The sequence below is a fragment of the Bos indicus x Bos taurus genome, chromosome 22, assembly GCF_003369695.1.
Source record: "Bos indicus x Bos taurus breed Angus x Brahman F1 hybrid chromosome 22, Bos_hybrid_MaternalHap_v2.0, whole genome shotgun sequence".
In the NCBI taxonomy this organism is placed as follows: domain Eukaryota; kingdom Metazoa; phylum Chordata; class Mammalia; order Artiodactyla; family Bovidae; genus Bos; species Bos indicus x Bos taurus.
In genome coordinates this window covers 1163483-1183745 of record NC_040097.1, presented here as the reverse complement: position 1 = coordinate 1183745, position 20263 = coordinate 1163483, and the positions used below count along the sequence as shown (strand labels likewise).

General features: G+C 52.0%; 1 protein-coding gene across 2 annotated transcripts in view; it reads right to left on the bottom strand.

The window, feature by feature from the left end:
• The window catches only part of KBTBD12 (kelch repeat and BTB domain containing 12), a 51088-nt gene that overhangs the window by 8660 nt on the left and 22165 nt on the right, over nt 1–20263 (bottom strand). For both annotated transcript variants that reach the window (XM_027523744.1, XM_027523745.1), the window contains exon 5: nt 3676–3873. In XM_027523744.1, coding sequence (XP_027379545.1) covers nt 3676–3873 — 198 coding nt within the window. The remainder of the gene's footprint in view (nt 1–3675; nt 3874–20263) is intronic.

The window sequence follows — 20263 nt, the reverse complement described above, 5'->3', positions numbered from 1 at the left end:
GTGTCCATCGAGCTGAGCTCAGTTGCTCAGGCACGTCCGCCCCTCGCGACCCCGTAGACTGCGGCCGCCGTGCTTCCCTGTCCGTGTCTCCTGCAATGGCAGGCGGGTTGTGTACCACGGAGCCACCAAAGATGCCAGAGAAATTTCTTGACTGTGGTTTTCTGAGTTAATACGTGGGACGTGCAGGCTTGTGCTGAGTAAGAAGAGAAAATTCAGTGCCTGTGTTCAGGTCCTGAGATCCCTATTTCATCACGAGCACCCCTGTGACAACTCAGTCATCCAGTCCCGGACAGTCTGCTGTCTTCAAAGCAAATAATTAAAATGGACTTTGAGAGCTTGCCTGGTAAACCCATCCCCCTCTGGCTAGAAGCACTATGGATCCATTACTGCTCCAGGAGAAGAGGTTGGCTCAGACAGTCTTGAAAACAGGATATCAGCTCTCTAACTCAATATGATACAAAGGAAGGTAAGACAAGGAACGAGATGAAGCAGTGTATCTTCTGGATCCTTAGACACTGATTACCGGCCACTGCTCCGGAGGTCCCGAGCCTGCCCTGCGTCTTGCCTTCTGCTCCAGAGAGAGCCCACAGCCAGAGGACAGAGGGCAGGGGTTCTGTGGTTTGTTCTTCCTTTTCCTGTTGCCCGGTTGGTGCTGAGCTCCGTCACTGCTGGAGGGGAGCCCTACAGGTGGGGGTGGGGGGAGGTCGGGCACGTGGGCTCTCTCCTGCCCCTCCCAGGCCTCCCCACACTCGTGGCTCCAACGAGGACCCTGACAAGATCTCCTTGTCCTGCCAGGGTTCTCGCTACTGTGACAGGAACCGCCTTTATGTGAGCGTCTGATGGTTAATATAAAAGATATTTTGTTGTTCAGCCGGTAAGTCTTGTCTGACTCTGCGACCCCATGGAGTGCAGCACACTAGGCTTCCCTGTCCATCACCATCTCCCAGAGTTTGCTCAAACTCATGTCTGTTGAGTCGGTGATGCCATCCAACCATCTCGTCCTCTGTCGTCCCCTTCTCCTCTTGCCCTCAATCTTTCCCAGCATCAGGGTCTTTTCCAATGAGTCAGCTCTTCGCATCAGGTGGCCAAAGTATAATAATAAAAGCTATTAGAACCATTAAAAATACATTTTGGAAAATTCTGTGAAGAACAAATAGAGAGAGGAAAATGGAAGCTTCTTGTTACGGGGCCGTTCACGCATAAAAAACTAGAAAACATGTGCTTTTGGCGGACTTGGTTAGAGTTCCGTGCTCTCACCACCAGGGGCCCAGGTTTGATCCCTGGTTGGGGAACTAAGATCCCACAGCCCACGTGGCCAAGACGAAAGCAAAAAAAGTCATAAGTAAAGCCCTGTAGCCATTGTCCAGCTGTAAAAATGACCCGCACTCACCAGTGTTGTAAAATCTATTCTTGCCATTCCCAGCACCCAGTCCCCATTCAATTAAAAAAAACATCTGCTAGGGTAGATTAACACACATTTCAGAGAGCATATCATTTTCATCTATAAAACCCTCTACACAGTCTCACTCGTTCATAACGTTTTTCCTTTTTCTTCCTCTCTTATGAAAAGCTACAGCGAAAAAAGTGAAACCCTTAGTGCCCTGGTTGTGTCCAACTCTGCGAACCCCCGGACTATGTCCCACCAGGCTTCTCTGTTCATGGGATTTCCCAGGCAAGAATACTGGAGTGCCTTGCCATGCCTTCCTCCTGGGGACCAAAGTTGGGTCTCCCGCATTGCGGGCAGATTCTTTACTGTCTGAACCACCAGGGAAGCCCCTACCACACCGTTATCATCACGACCTAACAAAACTACCAGTTCTTTATGGTATTAATACTCCAGTCCATCTAACACTCCAGTCCACATTCAAATGCCCCAGATTATCTGAAAAAAATATCTTTCTGCAGAAGACTTGTTTGAATCAAGAGCCTAATAAGGCACACTCATGTCAGGCTCACAGATCTCCAAAGCCTCTTAGTTGCTAATGGAAATTTTAACTTAAACATATTTATGCGCTTTCAGCTCAAGGGCAGGCGTGCCACGGGCTCGGCTTTCTTCAGGGGCTCTGCCATTTTTATCTGGCGTGCGTCCAAAGTTGGGAGTGCTCCCGAGGCATGTTTTTCCTAGACCTGTCCTGGCCTCGAGCATCCATTAGGGAGGTTAGAGTGGGACTTCTCGTCATTTTTGCTGTAAGTGCTTTCCACCTTAGTTACCAGGGCAACTAATCAAACTCTGGAGACAGCCGCTTATTAGATTTATGCATATTTAAGATTCTCCCTGTTGCATTAAAAGTTATAAATCCATACCGCAGATTGCAACAACGGAAGCAGTGAGATTTATGGAGACTGAGTCTGGTGATGAATGCATGGGTTAGGTATTATCTTAGAAGTGCTTTCAAGCAATCTGTCTCGAGTGGCTGCAGTGCAAGAGTAAGACTTTCCTTCGGGGACAGGCGCCGCTGGTACCAGCACTTCCGGTTACTCCTGTTCCGTGGGCTCCTCGTGTGTTTAAGCTCTACAGTCAGGCATCAGTCCTCCTCCCCTCGTGTTCAACTCCTTCTCATTTCAGGGCCCCCGTGTGCCAGGCACGTTACAGACCCGACCCCACCCACCGAGGAGGGGGCAGCCCCCACCCCGAGGGTGGAAGGCCCAAGGTCAGAGGTCACCGACTTTGAGTCAGTCTCCTGAGAGGGTCACAGGCAGGAAGGCCGGGGGTCTCCAAACGGGGGAAACAGGCTGCAAGTGTCAGACACTTTTTCTCTTCTTCTCTCTCTCTAAAGCGGCAGGAGCAAAGGAACTACAAGGGTTACGATTTTCCCTTCTTGATACAAATTTACAAAGGTTTCTCTTAAAATTCTGTGTCGTCATGACAACACCTGGCTGCACATGCACTGTTGTTGAGCCTTGAGCTGAGAATGCAGTTTCCTTATGGAAATGTTCGTCTTAAGCCGTGTCAAGGTACCTGTGCATTTACCCCAGACTCTGCCTGCAAGTCGGTTCCGCCCAAGACTCAGAACCCACTCGACCAACCAGGATGTTTCAGTCATGCATTGTGCTCCTAATCTGTGCTAATGAAACGGTATATTTGCTTAGAAGTCTGCCTTAAAGATTTCACGCCGATCGTTTGGTGGCCCGGGAAGACTCACCTGGTGCCAAGGTTATCTCAGTGCGTGTTGCGGGTGAGGGGCCTGGTGCCAGTCTCTGAGTTTGAGACACTCCCTTTCTCTAATTAGCGTTCACTTTCATGCATTGGAGAAGGAAATGGCAGCCCACTCCAGTGTTCTTGCGTGGAGAATCCCAGGGACGGGGGAGCCTGGTGGGCTGCCGTCTGTGGGGTCCCACAGAGTCGGACACGACTGAAGCGACTTAGCAGCAGCAGCAGCAGGAGCTATATAACATCCAGCTAAGACTAGCAGCGGGGCACTCTTTGTGCCCTCTTCTGATGTCTGTGTCAGAAGCTTTCTCTATCTCTATTATACTGTAATAAAACTTTAATACACAAAAGCTCTGAGCGATCAAGCCGCGTCACTGGCCCCGGATTGAATTCCTTTCCTCCCGCGGCCAAGAATCCCGCCGTCTTTCGCCGCTCAGCAGCAGCCTTTCAGCCCACCCCCGTCTTGGGACTGTCTGTAGGGTCGGTTAAGGGCGGTGCCGCGGCATTTCCAGCCCCGTGGGTACCTGCTCCGTGGAAGCCCCCGCAGACATAGAGCTTCCCATCCACGGCGCCCGCACTGGTGGAGTTGGAGCGCAGCGCGAGCAGGGGCACGGGCATCGGGGGCCCCTCTCTCCAGAAGTCCCCGTCTGGGTTGTAGATCTCCACCGCGTCCAGGCACTTCCGGACCTGGCCCTTGTCCCGGCCGACGCAGCCGATCCCACCTGCGGAGCAGACACAGGACAGAGTGACCTGGGTGGGGCGTCCCCGTGGGCATGCCCCCTGCCTGCGTGGCCCGCACCCCAGGCTCATAGCCTGGGCATTCTCATTCACTGGCACTTCTCCCGGGGTGCTTTCTTTCTTTTTTAAAATTAATTATTTTAATGGAAGGATAATTGCTTTGCAGAATTTTGCTGTTTTCTGTCAAACCTCAACCTGAATCAGCCATAGATCTACACACGTCCCCTCCCTGTTGAGCCTCCCTCCCATCTCCCTCCCATCCACCCCTCTAGGTTGATACAGAGCCCCTGTTGGGGTTCCCTGGGACATACAGCAAATTCCCGTTGGCTCTCTAGTTTACATATGGTGATGGAAGTCTCCACGTTACTCTCTCCACACATCTATCCTGAGATACTTGCTAAGCAGTGGTGAGGCCCGCTGTGCACACCGCCAAGCCCAACCCCATTGACCCCTGGTGCCTGTCGGTCTGTGCTCACGCTCAGGGCAGACGCACACTGGCTCTCAGGGACCCTCCCTTGAGAGGAAGACTTTGCCGTCTGAGTGTGAGGGTGGCCCAGTTCCGACATCTACCGTCCTGTGGTCGTGAGGATTCCAGGGACCTGGCTGTCGAGCAAACATCCTTTCCCCTCCTGGTCGCCAGTACGTTTCTCCCTCTCCTCCTGTTTTTGTTTTATTTCTGGCAGCACCGACTCCTAGCTTGTGGGATCTTACCTCCCTGATGAGGGATCAAAAGTGTACCCGGTGCAAGGCAAGGGCAGAGTCCTGACCACCGGGTCCCCTCTCCCTCTCTTCTCAAGGGGCAGGAATCTTCCCAGCTCAGGGCAGGGCCAGCCTTTGGTAAATTTTAGCTGTAGGGTTCAAAGGGAGGCCCCAAACCCGAATGCCCACTGTGTCTTCCGTTTTCGGCAACACGATGTATTCAACAGGTGCTGTCTGCAGCGCGCTCGGGATGAGCTGGGAAAGGACTGAGGCGTATTTCCTGCCGTTAGGAAGCTAAGGGGTGGAAAGCCACACGGACAAATAAACAGAGAGCAGGCATCATGACAGGCACCTCACAGGAGACACGGTTACGCTCGGAAGTCCAGAGGCTGCAACAAGCTCACAGAAACACCACGTACAGAACTATGGCTCTAAGTCCCACCCTCCACCGGGGCAGTGATGGCACAAGGATTTCCAAGCCACCGTAATAAGAAACAGGAGCTTGCCCCACAAGGAGAGGCTGTAAACGTCAGGCTGTCTCTGCCTGTCTGAAGTGCAGCTCCCGGGAAGCGGGTGAGGTCCCTGGAGGGGAAGGCAGTCCTCTCATCGGTGACCTCACTGCACACAGACCCCATTGGACGACCTGCTCTGCATGGCCCATCAGAGTCGGGACGGTGCCAGCCTCCGCTACCCCGGAGGGTCCCAGAAGGGTCGCGGCGGTGGGGGCACTTGGCTCTGGTGTCTACAGCAACACCGAGACCAGCATTGAGACCTCTTGGCTCTCACAGCCTCTGCCCAGAGCGTCGTGCCACTTAGAGACTAATCCCAGGACGCCTGGTGGCGTCTCTTCTGCCATTTAACCCCGTGCCCGCCCATGTGCGGCCAGCGGCCCTCGCCTCAATGTGTGGCCGGCGGCCCTCCCTGCCGTGTGCGGCCCTCCCGCCCACCACCGTGTGGTTTTCAGTCTTCCTTCCTTCGCTGTCGCTCAGTCGCTCAGTCGTGTCCAACTCTCTGCGACCCCATGGACTGCAACACGCCAGGCCTCCCTGTCCTTCACCATCTCCTGACGTTTGCTCAAACTCATGTCCATCAAGTCAGTGATGCCATCCAACCATCTCATCCTCTGTCACCCCCTTCTCCTCCCGCCTTCAATCTTGCCCACCATTGGGGTCTTTTCCAATGAGTCAGCTCTTTGCATCAGGCGGCCAAAGGATTGGAGCTTCCGTATCAGTCCTTCCAATGGCTATTCAGGGTTGATCTCCTTTAGGATGGACTTGTTGGATCTCCTTGCAGTCCAAGGGACTCTCAAGAGTCTTCTCCAGCACCACAGTGTGAAAACACCAATTCTTCGGTGCTCAGCCTTCCTCAGGGTCCAGCTCTCACGTCCGTACTCGTGTTACAGTGCATGTCGCTCGGCCCTGAGTGAATGCGAGAGGACCGATGGGAATGGCTTGTTCTCACCCGGGTTGGGCCCACCCAGGGTAGAAGCGATGGAGGAGAGTGCGGGAGGAAGCCTTTTCTTCCCCCATTTTGCTGATGGAGTCTGGCCCGTTTCCTGTCTCAGGACACATCCAGGGGTGAAGGCTGTAAGCACAGGAAGCTCTTAGCGCTTTCTCTCTTCTCCGCCTGGATAAATAATTTAGCCCATTACTGTGCCAAGTCTGAGTGGCTGCACTTCCAAGGAGGGGCCACGCGAGCCTCAGTCAGCTGCACTCTCTGACGCTCACAGACCCACTTTCCCCCTGGCGCTGGGGTGGCCAGAAGCTGCTTCGTGCAACGGATCAGGGAGTCTCTGTCCGAGGGGCAGGACGGCTTTAAGGAAGAGGCTTTGTCCGTAGCCGCTGACCCTGGCAACCACCCGTCAGGTAAGAACGAGACCGCTTAGCTCCCGCTCCCTGAGATGGGGAGGGCGGTTGCCGGGCTGGTTTCTGCTGTTAATACGAGCGCTTGTGATGATCGGTCAGTGGAGGCGAGCAGAGGGCATGCGAGTCGCTGGTCATCAGGCTGGCACAGCCGGCAGCCAGCGCCCTGGATGAGATCAGAAGTTCACATAAAGCCCATCAGGGAAGCTCTCCCAGCATAATGTACAAGAAGCAGGGGGCTTGTGCTGGAGGTTGCTGGGATAATTGGAGTGCTTGTCACTTCCGTCTCCATGTGGCTAAGTGCCTTTAATGGTGCCGTTCAGCCCTTCACGTAGCTGTGCCTGCTGCTTGGCTGGCAGAGCTCACAGGCTCCACTCGCGCGACACGGGCTCTGCCTTTGCTTATGACCGTCGGCCCCTGAACGCACCCCGTCTCCCCTGGATGTGATTCCACCACCAAGCACATTCTCGGTGGCCCTCTAGTCCCAGCGACTTACTGAGCTTCACCTGAAAGTGGAGGCTGATTATATAAACCATCCCACGAAAGCATGTCTTTATTAATAAGTCAGCGCCGGCACTAAGAGAGAAGGCTTTTGATCCTGCAATGGGATCAGAGCATCTTTAGAATTTCAATGAGCCGCCCCGGATCTCTCACTTCTGTGCCACCAGAGCCTGACTTGCCTGTATTCAGAAACAGGCGCACCGAAGTTCTCTTCACAAGCCCTACATCAGCGGACCTCCGGGGCAAAATACAAACCGTAATTCTCTTGGGGTGGGAGGGGGTAGATTACAGAAGAGGGTGCCTCTCTCTCCTCTTTTATTTCTACCAAGATGAAGATCTGCTCTTTGTGTGTTTGGTCATCATGGTCTTTCCCTGTTCGGAGATGAAATGTGTCCCCGCACAGAGTCTTGGCCAGGTGTTGGGGACGGCAGGGCGTGGTCCTTCCCTGACTTCCGCTAGGACCTGCTGTCCACGGGGCCTTGGCTGCAGTGCGGGGGTTGCTCCTGTGTCCCTCCCCCGCAGGCTGCCATCAGGAGCTTATTCTGCCCCGCTCTGGGCTGGACCCCAAAGGAAGGGTGATTCTGGAGCACTTCTGACAAGCTCCCAGAGTTGCTTCCATGGCTCAACAAGCTCTTTTTTTTTTTCGTCTAAAAGAAATATTTATTTGGTTGTTGTAGGTCTCAGTTGCAGCATGTGAGACCATGTTCCCTGATCAAGCACTGAACCCATGTCTCCTGCATTGGGAGCTAGGAGCCTTAGCCCCTGGACTTCCAGGGAAGTCCCTTAGCAAGCTTTAATAAATATATTCACTGCTGCCGGCTCCCATGGGCCTTGGAAAAAACCTGTGGGCTTTTGAAAACAGAAGATGAAAGCGGAGGTGTTGGTTGCTCAGTCGTGTCTGACTCTTTGCGACCGTAGCCCGCCAGGCTGCTCTGTCCATGGGAGTCTCCAGGCAGGAATCCTGGAGTGGGCTGCCACGCCCTCTTCCAGGGCATCTTCCCCACCCAGGAACCGAACCCAGGTCGCCCCCATGGCAGACAGATTGTTTACTGTCTGAGCCACCAGGACAGCTTTGGGCAATATAATTTCTCTAAGTCTCAAATGTCTCATCTGTAAGTTTTGGATAATAATTTCAGTTTCGTAAAGCGTTGCAAAGATTAACTTACACATGAAGGGGGAGAGTGGTGAGGAGGAGCAGAAGTGTGTTGCAAACCCAAGCATCACCGCTAGGACAGGAGTTTGATTTCTTCCCACACACCCGCGACAGCAAGCGGCCGGCATGCAGCAGGTCCAGGGGATGGCCATCCCTCCTCCATGTTCCAGGACGCTGTGTTAGAAAGCCGGTGTTCACGGGAGCCACTGAGGTCTTCGGTTTGCTTGCTCTCAACTTAATTATCTGCGTGTCTGTAATTAAGGGCTTGCTGACTGAAGGGGCGAATCTCTTAAACGCTTCCTTCGAGGTTGGATGGAGGCGATCAGAGGCTGAAGCGCTGAGCGATAAGCTGAGCCTCCGGGCAGGGAGACAGGTTCCCTGACGGCGCATCAGGTCGAGCGTTTCGGGGGTGGGAACTGTCAGGTGCCCCACAGGAGGCAGGCGGGAGGGTCCTGTTTGGGGGCGGCGTCCGGGAGTGAGGCCGCCTCGGGTCGGGGGGAGGGGCTGCTCTGACTCACATGTGGGTGCAGTCTCTTCCTGACAATATAATGCCCGGGCGGCGTCATTCTCACTCAGGCTGCCTGCTCTCTTCTTTTATTCATATTTATTTATGTATGGCTGTGCTGGGTCTTCATTGCTGTGCATAGGTTTTTCTCTAGTTGTGTCCATGGGCTTCTCATCACGGTGGCATCTCTCGGTGCAGGGCACAGGCTCTAGGGCGTGCGGGCTTCAGTAGCTGTGGCCCGTGGGCTTAGTTGCCCCGTGGTTTTTGGCATCTTCCCGGGTCAGGAATCAAACCCATGTCCCCGCGCCGCATTGGTATACAGATTCGTTGCCACTGAGCCACCAGGGAAGAGCTCTGCTTTTCTTCTGCTCTCATTTAGGAGTTCCAGATGTGAAGCCTGAACCCCAGAAGATACAACTTCACTTCTTGTCCCTTGTTAGTTAACTCAGGGCTCTAATGGGTATTTTCAGAAAAGAAAAAAAGCCCTTCAGCACACAGTGAAAGGCAGGGCCACCTGCCTTCACAAACTCCCCGGCCACGCCCAGGAGTGTCCGGCTCACCACCCGGGCAGCGTTGCTCTCTGTGTGGCGCCCTGCTCACCCTCTGACCCTGCCCGTCCATCAGCAGCCTGCTTGCTCTTCCAAACAGATGATCGGGGAAAATCGAATAAAAGAGCTGAAAGACCAAGTTCCACTGGTTAGCGCTCGACTCTGCTTGACTTTGGAGGGAAATTCGAGTGCGTCAAGTGTCTGACAGTTACCAAGTGGGAATGCAGACAGTTGACAGAAGTTCTGGCTCCAAGTCCCGGGCACCAAAGAAGCTGCAGCCTTATCTGTGGCTGATTCTGGACAACCGCTGGGCTTCCCTCCGGCCCAGTCCTGGGTGTCTGTGGGACTCAGCGTGCCTTGCCCCTCTGCTCTTCCAGATGCTGACCCATCTCTGCATCGTTTCTGCCCTGACCGTCCTCCCCAGCTCGTCCTGCAGGTCCCAGCAGGTCCAGGAGCTGAGCCCGCAGGGGGGTGAAGGGAATGCCTGCCAAGGTCAGAACCTCGGAACTGGCCTCCCGGCACCTCGCCACCCTCAGGCTGGAGCCCCCAGACGTCTCGGGTCTGTCCGTCTCCCGGAGGTGTGCCTGGCTTTCAGCCATCCCTCTGCCCACTCCTCCCCTCCCTGCCTGTCTCCCTGGCCGCCCTGTTCGCGGCACCCTGTGCTCCAGGCTGGCTCAGCCTGGGCCCCGAACAGTGAGGTAGTTCCCCTCTAGGCCTCTGTGGAGGCTGGTCTCTGCCTGGACGGGTCTCTCCTCCCCAGGAGGACAAATCCCTACTTCAAGGCTCAGCTCAGCCATCACCCCGAAGAAAGGCATTGTGTCTCTGCAGGCGGCCATTCCCTCCTGCAGGTGCCTGCTGCTCTCTGAACAGAGATCAAGGTTCCTATAAAGATGCTGGTCCTGTGTGTCTTTCTGGGCTGCAGGGTGGACAGCAGAAGGGTGTCTCATTCACACCCGTGTACCCCACACTCCTCACTGGGGCAGACAGTTGGGAAACAAAACTTAACTGAGTGTGTGCGTGGTCCAGCCCCTTCCCCACATCGCGGGTACCATTTTCTTCTTCTACTCTTCTGTCAAAACACAAAGTGACGACTAGCTTTCTGGAACTGGTCAAGCCCTAAGTCCAAACAGCTGAACACTCACTTCCTGTCAGATTATAAACACGGTCTGCGTAAGGACACAGGACTCCCGGGGCAGATACGGAGCTTGTCGGTGTCTGTCGTGGGCTCACCTTTGCCCCCAGGTCTGCCTGCCTGAAGAGTCACTGACCTCCCCTAACTCGGGCTGGATGTACCCTGCAGGACACAGGCTGAGTTTATACCAACAACTCTGTCTGGTGACCGAGAAAAGGTGCTTTAATCAGGTGTACTCCTCAGCTTGCGAACGTAGACGCACAGACGGAAAGTGTGAAGGCAGAGTATGCAGCATTCTGTTCCCTGAGGTTCTTCTAAAGGGGGCTTGATAGTGTGTGGTGAATAGTTACTGTAGAGCAAAGACCTCGGGGCTTCCCCGGTGGCCCAGTGGTTAGCACTCCAGCGCTTTCATAGCTGGGCCCAGGTTTGATCCCCGGTCGCTGAACTAAGGTCCCACAAGCTGCACAGAACAGCAAAATAAAAAAGTCTTAATAAATACGGCATATTGACCTCGTGTCTAAATAAAATCATTTATAGAAAGTGATAATTTGTGCTCATTCCTATATCTACCCAAGAAAGGGGAAAGGAAGGGAGTATCGAAAAAATTATCACACACACGAATCAGGATAAACTACTCGAAGATAATGCATTGTACTCAAAAACGACAGGATTTTAAAATCGATATCTTCTTCTTTAAAGCATTAAAAACTTTCCATTTCAACTCTTCATGCTGTTTTAAAACATATACTACATTATCCCTGCCTTAGTGAACTGATGATACCAGAGTCAAGGTCTTCTTAAGGACTGAGAAGTAACTATACACTCTGCTTCCACAGCATGCCCCAGACATAGACGGTTCTGTACACCAGGCCGCGTGAAAACAGACCTGGATTTGCTTTGCTGAACGAATCCTTGGTTTTGGCGTGGCTTTGAGCAATTTACCTCTTTTCATGACAGCAAAGCATAGGAAGTGTACTGCCCAGGGTTTCGGCTGCACCCTTACGCTCCTCTGCAAACACAAACAAGTCAGAGACCCAGACAGCGTCCGCCAGACGTCTCTCATCTGTTCTTGGTAGCGGCCTCATCCCTGTCCACCCGGGCTTTCACACCGGAGCAGCTTCTGACATTCTCTGCTTTCAGCGTCAAAATCGCTGTGCACGTCTGGTTGGTTTTATGTGTATATATAATTTCATGTATTTATTTTTGGCTGTGCTGGTCTTAGTTGCGGGGCAGCTTTTCTCTAGTTGCGATTTCTCACTGCGGTGTCTTCTCTTGTTGGTGAGCGCGGGCTCCAGGGCGTGTGAGCTTCAGCAGTTGTGGCTCACCAGCTCAGTTGCTCCAAGGCCTGTGGGGTCTCCCCAGACCGGGATCAGAGCTGTGTCTCCTGCACGGGCAGGCAGACTCTTCACCTCTGGGCCACCGGGGAAGCCCCTCCAGTTACCTTTAAGCAATCTGTACGTATATTTCGGACGTTGACTTCCTGTCTCTCCGAGGTGCTGGAGAGCAAGTCTAAGCCTTTGTGTGTGTGGTTTGTGGGTTTTTTTTGTGAATAAACCTCAGTCTTGGGAAATTGAAGGCAAATAAGAAATACAGCATTACAATTATATATCGATCCAACAGAGAGCAAGTTCGCACTAACCGCCACACTGAAACGTGGAACTGCCGACTCTGGGTCTGTAGGAGATCAGTGATGAAAGTGACTAGAGCTGAGTTGTGACGTGAGTTCAGTTCAGTCGCTCAGTCACGTGGACTCTCTGCGGCCCCGTGGACTCTCTGCAGCCCCGTGGACTGCAGCACGCCAGTGAGAATCCCAGGCAAACTCTGGCCTCTGGGAGCCCTTGATTCTGGGCTCCCCAGTGAGGGCGCCAGGTAATCAAGGCGAAAGCCCTTCACAGGGTTCCCTGGAAAGACCTCTCATGGGTACTGACCGCAAAAACACGGCGAGCCATTCTCTCTGGTTCAAAGCCACTTCAGCTGTTGCGTCTCTAAACTCAAGTCTGCTCTCAGAATAAAGGCGGCACTGGGACTCCCCACTGAACTGCTTTGGCCGTTGAAAAGGCACCTTCTTTCCTTGTCCAGCATGAGCCTAAGAAGCGTTATCTCTAGGTCCAGAAGACTCTCAGGCTGAGATCAGAGCACACCCAGAGCCCGCCCTGAGGACGTGCAGACACAGGGAGCTCCGAGCAGTGCCTGACCTGTGTTCCTGGGACACGCGCTGTGCAGGGGGGTCCCCTGTCCCTTCACCTCTGGTCTTTCCTAAACACCAGCCGGGGCGGCTCATGCACCAGAGGCTTAGTCAGTGTGGTGAGCATATGAAAACACCCTCCCTGAACACAGTGTCTCCTCTTCCCTTCCTCACCCAGCATCTGAACTTTGCCACATGCATCCCTGCGGGCATTCATACCAGAGTCGCCCAGCGTTTCCCACAGACCAGACCCCAGGCCCCACTTCAGACCTGCCAGCCCAGAATTCGCCACAGGTCGGGGCCAGGAATCTGCCATTAATGAATAGCTTGGGTGATATGACACATGTTTATATTTTTTAAAACCTGCTTCAAGGGGACTTCCCTGGTGGCCCAGTGGTTAAGACTCTGTGCCTCCAATGCAGGGGGCACAGGTTCAAACCCTGGTGCAGAAACTAAGATTTCACAAGCCGCTTGCTGCAGCAAAAAAAAAGTAAAAATAAATTAAAAAAAAATTTTTTTAAAGCTTACTTTGCAAAACATTAAAAAAATACTGCTTCAAATTTTATCAAAAGACATAAACAGGCAAAATCAGAACAATGATGAAGCTTGGTCCTCTCGTAATTCACCTCTGGACTGCTTACTGACACGCATTTATTGCAGCAACTGGAACCTTCCACGTAACCACCCCCATCGAGGGGTGCCATCACCCAGTGAAAACGACCCCATGGCCCCGTGGGGAGACTTGGTATTAGCTGGCTGCCTGGACAGGAAAGTGAAAAATCTGTGCTTTGCAAAATTCCCTACAACGCCTGGAACTCTGACGCTGTTTGAGGCTTTTTGCCCTGGTGGAGGAGCAGGAGAGAAAGGTCAGTTCCATCAACTGATGTTTGTGAGCGCCGGTCACGAGGGGCAGCCAGGCCGGCGGCCAGAACGGACACACCCAGACGAGCGGGTCAGCTCTCTGCCCCTGGGTGTCCGGGGAGCCTGGCCAGAGTCCTGCTGAGAGCAGCACCCCCGATTCACACAAAGCACCTCGAGGGGTGGCGTCCTGCCAGACCCTGAGGGTGCACTGGTCTAGACGCAGAGGCTTAAAAGCAGAGGGGAGAGAGGAAAGCCAGCTGCAGAAGGGAGGCTTGTTCGGGGGTGACCCCCAGGGCCTGCGGTGTGGCGGACAGGGATGTGGCCGAGTGGCTGCCGGGGCCGGCCCAGGACAGGTCTCAGCGTTTCCACAAATAGCTCTCCCGGCTCACTTTCTATATTTGACTTCGCCTGACCCATCAAGTTAAAGGAACTTCGGCATCCAATTTGGCTTTTTAAAAACACTTGAGGAAAACCCCAGGCATATTTATGAGTGCACTGCCATTGCAGAAGAAGCATACTGCGCCCAAAGCTGCAACTGATACTATGAAATCCGAATTCTGTCTCACAAAAACTGTTTTCAGAGAGAGAACCCTCGGTATCACATTCTGTCAGTATTTTATAGCAGAGCATCCAGAGTTGGGTTTAATGAGGTGGAGCCCAGAAGGTTTTCTTTCTCAGAACTTTACCACAAAGAGTGTACAGAGGACTGCTCCGGCAGTCCCGGGGCTAAGACGCCACCTTCCAATGCAGGGGGTGCAGCTGTGATCCCTGGTCGGGGGCCAAGATCATGGCATCCGGTCCCATTGCTGCATGGAAGCGTAAGGGTAAAAAGTGGAGACAGTGACAGATTTTATTTTCTTGGGCTCCAAAATCACTGTGGATGGTGACTGCAGCCATGAAATTAAAAGATGCTTGCTCCTTGGAAGGAAAGCCATGACCAACCCAGAGAGCATATTATTCTGCTGACAAAGGTCCGTCTAGTCAAAGCTGTGGTTTTCCCAGTATTCATGTATGGATGTGAGAGTTGGACCATAAAGAAAGCTGAGCACTGAAGAATTGATGCTTTTGAACTGTGGTGTTGGAGAAGACTCTTGAGAGTCCCTTGGACTACAAGGAGATCCAACCAGTCCATCCTAAAGGAGATCAGTCCTGAATATTCATTGGAAGGACTGATGCTGAAGCTGAAACTCCAATCCTTTGGCCACCTGATGCGAAGAACTGACTCATTGGAAAAGACCCTGATGCTGGGAAAGATTGAAGGCAGGAGGAGAAGGGGACGACAGAGGATGAGATGGCTGGATGGCATCACCGACTGGATGGACATGAGTTTGAGTGAGCTCCGGGAGTTGGTGATGGGCAGGGTTCTGTTAAGACACAGCCCCTCTTCCCTGCTCTTCCTGAGAACCGGCTGCCCAAGGGAGCTCTCAGGAAAAAGTCAGCGTGGAAATCAACTTATTTAAAATACCTGGAGTTTTTAATAAGGGCATCATTGGCTCAGTGGTAAAGAATGTGCCTGCAATGCAGGAGATTCGGGTTTGATCCCTGGGTTGGGAAGATTCCCTGGAGGAGGAAAAGGCAACCCACTCCAATATTCTTGCCTGGAGAATCCCATGGACAGAGGAGCCTGGAGGGCTACCATCCTTGGGGTCGCAAAGAGTTGCACACGACTGAGTGTGCATGCAGTTTACTCATAAGGCTTCCTGGAGACTATTTAAATTATTTTAAGTGCTCCAGAAAGTCACCACCAGAAGACTTCCCTACTAAACACACACGTAAAAATACACACGTAAACGCGTGAACAGAAAGTCACCACCAGAAGAGCTTCCCTACTAAATACACATGTAAATGCATGGACAGTGGAGTCACTTTAGCAACAACCTAGACAGACGCTTTCCTGAATTGTTATTTTATTTTTAAACATTTATTTATTTATTTCGTTATGTCAGGTCTTAGTTGCAGCATGCGGGACCTAGTTCCCTGACCAGGGATCGAACCCAGACCCCCTGCGTTGGAGGTGCAGAGTCTTAGCCACTGGCCCACCAGGGAAGTGCCTGTATTTGTATGTTAAGAAGGAAATATATAGTTCTCCAGGAACAACCTCCCAATAGCTTACTAAGGCACTCTTTGCTAGTCTGTCGTAACTTCTGGGGTCATTTTCATCTAAATTCAAATTATTCATGGTGTCTGTCATGATGTGGTTTTCCAATATGGGCATTTTCACAATAAACATTTAGTACAGATTTTAACTTAAATCTTTACAACGCGAATCAAACCTCCAGGGGCAGCATTAGCCAGAGAGAGCGCCCGGCAGTCTGACGTGCGCAGCTTTAGCTCCTACAGGAGGAATACGTCCTGGTCAGTATTCCCCCCATGCAGGGGCAGGCTGTATGAATGAACACCGGGCCACTGCGCGTGTCCGCGAGGGGAGGGCGGGAGGAGAGTAGAAAGACGGGTCCTTTGACTCCAAAGGCCTGGGGACGGGCGATCCCAGCACCAGGACGCCCCCTCCGGGCCGCGAGGCCAGCGCGGAGACCTGCCAGGGCAGGAGCTGGAATACCTCATGCTTCTGAGGATGGGAAAGAATCTGGGGCCATGTTAGGACACTACAGTGTAAGGGCACCCCCTGCCACTTTTTTAAAAACACGTTTTTAATTGGTGGCTCAGAGAGTCAAGAATCCGCCTGCAACGCAGGAGACCTGGCTTCCATCCCTGGGTCGGGAAGATCCCCTGGAGAAGGAAATGGCCACCCGCTCCAGCATTCTTGCCTGGAGAGTCCCATGGACGAGGAGCCTGGTGGGCTACAGTCCACGGGGTCGCCAAGAGGCAGACACGACTGAGCGAGTAACGCACTGACACACACACACCTGTTTTGTTGCTGTTTTGTTGTGTTTGTTTTTGGTTGCTTTGTGAGGCACGTGGATGTTAGTTCCTCGAGCCGGGACCAAACCCACGCCCCCTGCATGGGAAGTGAGAAGCCTTAACCATCGGACCGCGGAGGGAGCCCTCCCTCCCCAGCTTATTTCACAAGGTAATAATCACCATCTCTACTGTTTCCTGGGCTCCTGAACACACAGCACAGCCTTCATCTCTCTTAAGTGCCTCGTTTTATGAACGAAGAAAACAGACTCAGAGAAGTCAACCCACTTGCTGGAAATCATAAAGTGAAGTCGCTTAGTTGTGGTTGACTCTTTGCAACCCCGTGGACTGCAGCCCACAAGGCTCCTCTGTCCGTGGGACTCTCCAGGCAAGAATGCTGGAGTGGGTGGCCATTTCCTTCTCCAGGGGATCTTCCCGACCCAGGGATTGAACCCAGGTCTCCTGCGTTGCAGGCAGACGCTTTACCGTCTGACCACCAGGGAAATCACAGGGTATTCGTAACTTACAGGGTAGGGTCTGTCTGCAGGAGGAACTTTGTTTCAGCCAAGAAGCCACTTGGGGAGTCTTTGTACAGATGGGATTAACTCAGAAGACTTATAAAACCATAACCCGGTGAAGGTGAGGCCGTTCATCACACAGCCCAGACTGCCCCTTGTGACTACCTCCCTCCCTGCGATAGTTAGATCTGAGGCTTCCCAGTCCCTGTGGCTTCAGCTCTGTAACGGTCCCCCTCACATGACAGAGGCCAGACCGCACGCCCAGCACACGGGTGCAAACCCCGAACAGAGGCAGCAGCGGGGCCGTGATGGGCATCGGAACTTGACTCTGCAAAACCTGGAGTCTGTGCTGAAAACACCTGGCCTACTGGCCCCAGAGGACGTATCAGTACGGTCTGTGCGTCTGCACAACGGCGGACACGGGCAGTGCAGGTAGGTCGTCTGCACAGTCTCGTCTGGACGGGGCGCGACAGCAGTGGGAAGTGAAGAAAGCGTTAACGGCAGCGAAGGGCAAAGGAAGGGCCGTCGAGACGCGGCAGCCAGCAGAAGCCGTCCTTCGAACCCAGGGGACGGCACGCACACGCAGGGAGTGCGACTTTGGTGCTCATGATGACCGAGTCACTTTTAAAGTTACTTTAGCTTTGAAGTGGGACAGATTTGGGTCTGAATCCCAGATTTAATCACAGTGGGTGATAAAAGGAAACAGAGGCCTTCGCTTCCAGGCTGTTGTGAAAACTGACCGTGTGTGGAAACAGCACCTGGCGTTCAGTGATTCTTCGGTAACTATTACTTTCCCTCCAAGTGATTTCTCACGAGATAGAGAAGAATGTGATAACTTAACATTGTTTTTTTCTAGTTAAAGATGTTGGCCAAAATTTGACACTTAAAGGTGCTGGCACGGGGACTTCCCTGGTGCTCCAGTGGCCGCACGTGCTCCCGTGTGGCAAAACCCACCACAGTATTGTAAAGTAATCACCCTCCATTAAAGTTGATTAATTTTTTAAAAAGAAAGGAACCAAGATTTCTCAGAGAATCTTACCAAGTTTTGCATAAGTATCATCTGAAAAATGAAATGGAAAACTTACATAAATACCACGGAAACACACATGAAAGAAAATGATCTCGAAAACGCTGAAAAACAAAGAATCCACTGTGCATTGCAGGGGAATGCAGGTTCCATCCCTGGTCGGGGAACTAGGATCCCGCCTGTCGTGGGACAGCTAAGCCCACGCGTTGTAACTACTGAGCCCCACTGCCACAACTAGAGAGTCCGCGCACCTCAACGAAAGATCCCGAACGACGAAGCTAAGACCCAACACAGCCAAATAAGCAAAATGGTCAAGATGCTGGCATCAATTATCTGGAAAATGTAGCTATACAGACTCTCAATTTCCAACGCCAGGAAAAGTTTCTGCACTACCGCGAACTCAGACTGCAAAGCTGGACAGTCCACCCACTTAAAGGCAGTGTTCCTGTAAGTAAGATGATGAACCTTTTGCAGACAAAGGCCTTGTCCATGTGATCATCTACGTGCTGCTGGACAAGTAACAATAACACAAAGATTCAAAATGCAAACGCCCATTAAGGTGAGCCAGCAGGAGACTTTAAACACAGAGTCGAGGGAGCTTTGCGCTTTCCTGGGTGCACCCAGGAGTTACGGCACAGAAAACCTTGTCTTTTTTTATACCACACCGTGGCGGCTCAGCGGCGAAGAATCTGCCTGCCAACACAAGACACCTGGGTTCGATCCTTGGGTCAGGAAGATCCCCTGGAGAAGGAAATGGCAACCCACTCCAATATTCTTGCTGGGAAAATACCATGGACAGAAGATCCTGGCGGACTACAGTCCATGGAACTGCAAAGAGTCAGACACGACTTAGCGACTGAACAACAAACAACAATTCTTTTTGTAAATGGACTCTAATCTGAAAAACGAGTCTCAGAAAAAATGCACTGGAATGGAAGATTGCTGACTTAGATCTAACATGGGATGAACATTTTCAAAGAATTTCAGAAAGTAAACAGAACTGGACACACACCCATTAGGGATCTTAAACCGAGGTGCTCCAGATGACCCCCAGAAGCGTCTGGTCCACGGACAATCCTTGAACTAAGAAGTGTGTGTTCAGTTGCTAAGTCATGTCTGACTCTTTGCGACACCATGGACTGCTGCACATCAGGCTTCCCTGTCCTTCACTATCTCCTGGAGCTTGCTCAAACTCATGTCCATTGAGTTGGTGATGCCATCTAACCATCTCATCCTCTGTCGTCCCCTTCTCCTCCCACCTTCAATCTTTCCCAGCATCAGGGTCTTTTCCAATGAGTCAGTTCTTCGCATCAGGTGGCCAAAGAATTGGAACTTCAGCATCCATCCTTCCACTGAATATTCAGGGTTGATTTCCTTTAGGATTGACTGATTGGATCTCCTTGTTGTCCAAGGGAGTCTCAAGAGTCTTCTTCAGCACCACAGTTCGAAAGCAACGATTCTTTGGCGCTCAGCCTTCTTTATGGTTCAACTCTCACGTCCATACATGAGAACTGGAAAAACCATAGCTTTGACTAGATGGACCTTTGTTGGCAAGGTGATATCTCTGCTTTGTTACACGCTATCTAGGTTTGTCATAGCTTTTCTTCCAAGGAGCAAACGTCTTTTAATTTCATGGCTGCAGTCACCATCTGCAGTAATTTTGGAGCGCAGAAAATAAAGTCGGTCACTGTTTCTGTTTTTTCCCTCATCTATTTGCTATGAAGTGATGGGACTGCAAGGAGATCCAACCAGTCCATTCTGAAGGAGATCAGCCCTGGGATTTCTTTGGAAGGAATGATGCTAAAGCTGAAACTCCAGTACTTTGGCCACCTCATGCAAAGAGTTGACTCACTGGAAAAGACTGTGATGCTGGGAGGGATTGAGGGCAGGAGGAGAAGGGGATGACAGAGGATGAGATGGCTGGACGGCATCACTGACTCGATGGACGTGAGTCTGGGTGAACCCCAGGAGTTGGTGATGGACAGGGAGGTCTGGCGTGCTGCGATTCATGGGGTCGCAAAGAGTTGGACACGACTGAGCGACTGAACTGAACTGAACTGATGGGACTGGATGCCATGATCTTAATTTTTTTAAATGTTGAGTTTTAAGCCAGCTTTTTCACTCTCTTCTTTCACCTTCATCAAAAGGCTCTTTAGTTCCTCTTCTCTTTCTGCCATTAGAGTGGTATCTGCATATCTGAGATTGTTGATATTTCTCCCAGCAATCTTGATTCCAGCTTGTGATTCATCTAGCCTGGCATTTCACATGATGTACTCTGCACAGAAGTTAAATAAGCAGGGTGACAATATACAGAAGACGTACTCCTTTCCCAATTTTGAACGAGTCTGTTGTTCCACGTCTGGTTCTGACTGTTGCTTTTTTTCTAACTGTTGCATACAGGTTTCTCAGGAGGCAGGTAAAGAGGTCTGGTATTTCCATCTCTTTAAGAGTTTTCCACAGTTTGTTGTGATCCACATGGTCAAAAGCTTTAGCATAGTCAATGAAGCAGAAGTAGATGTTTTTCTGG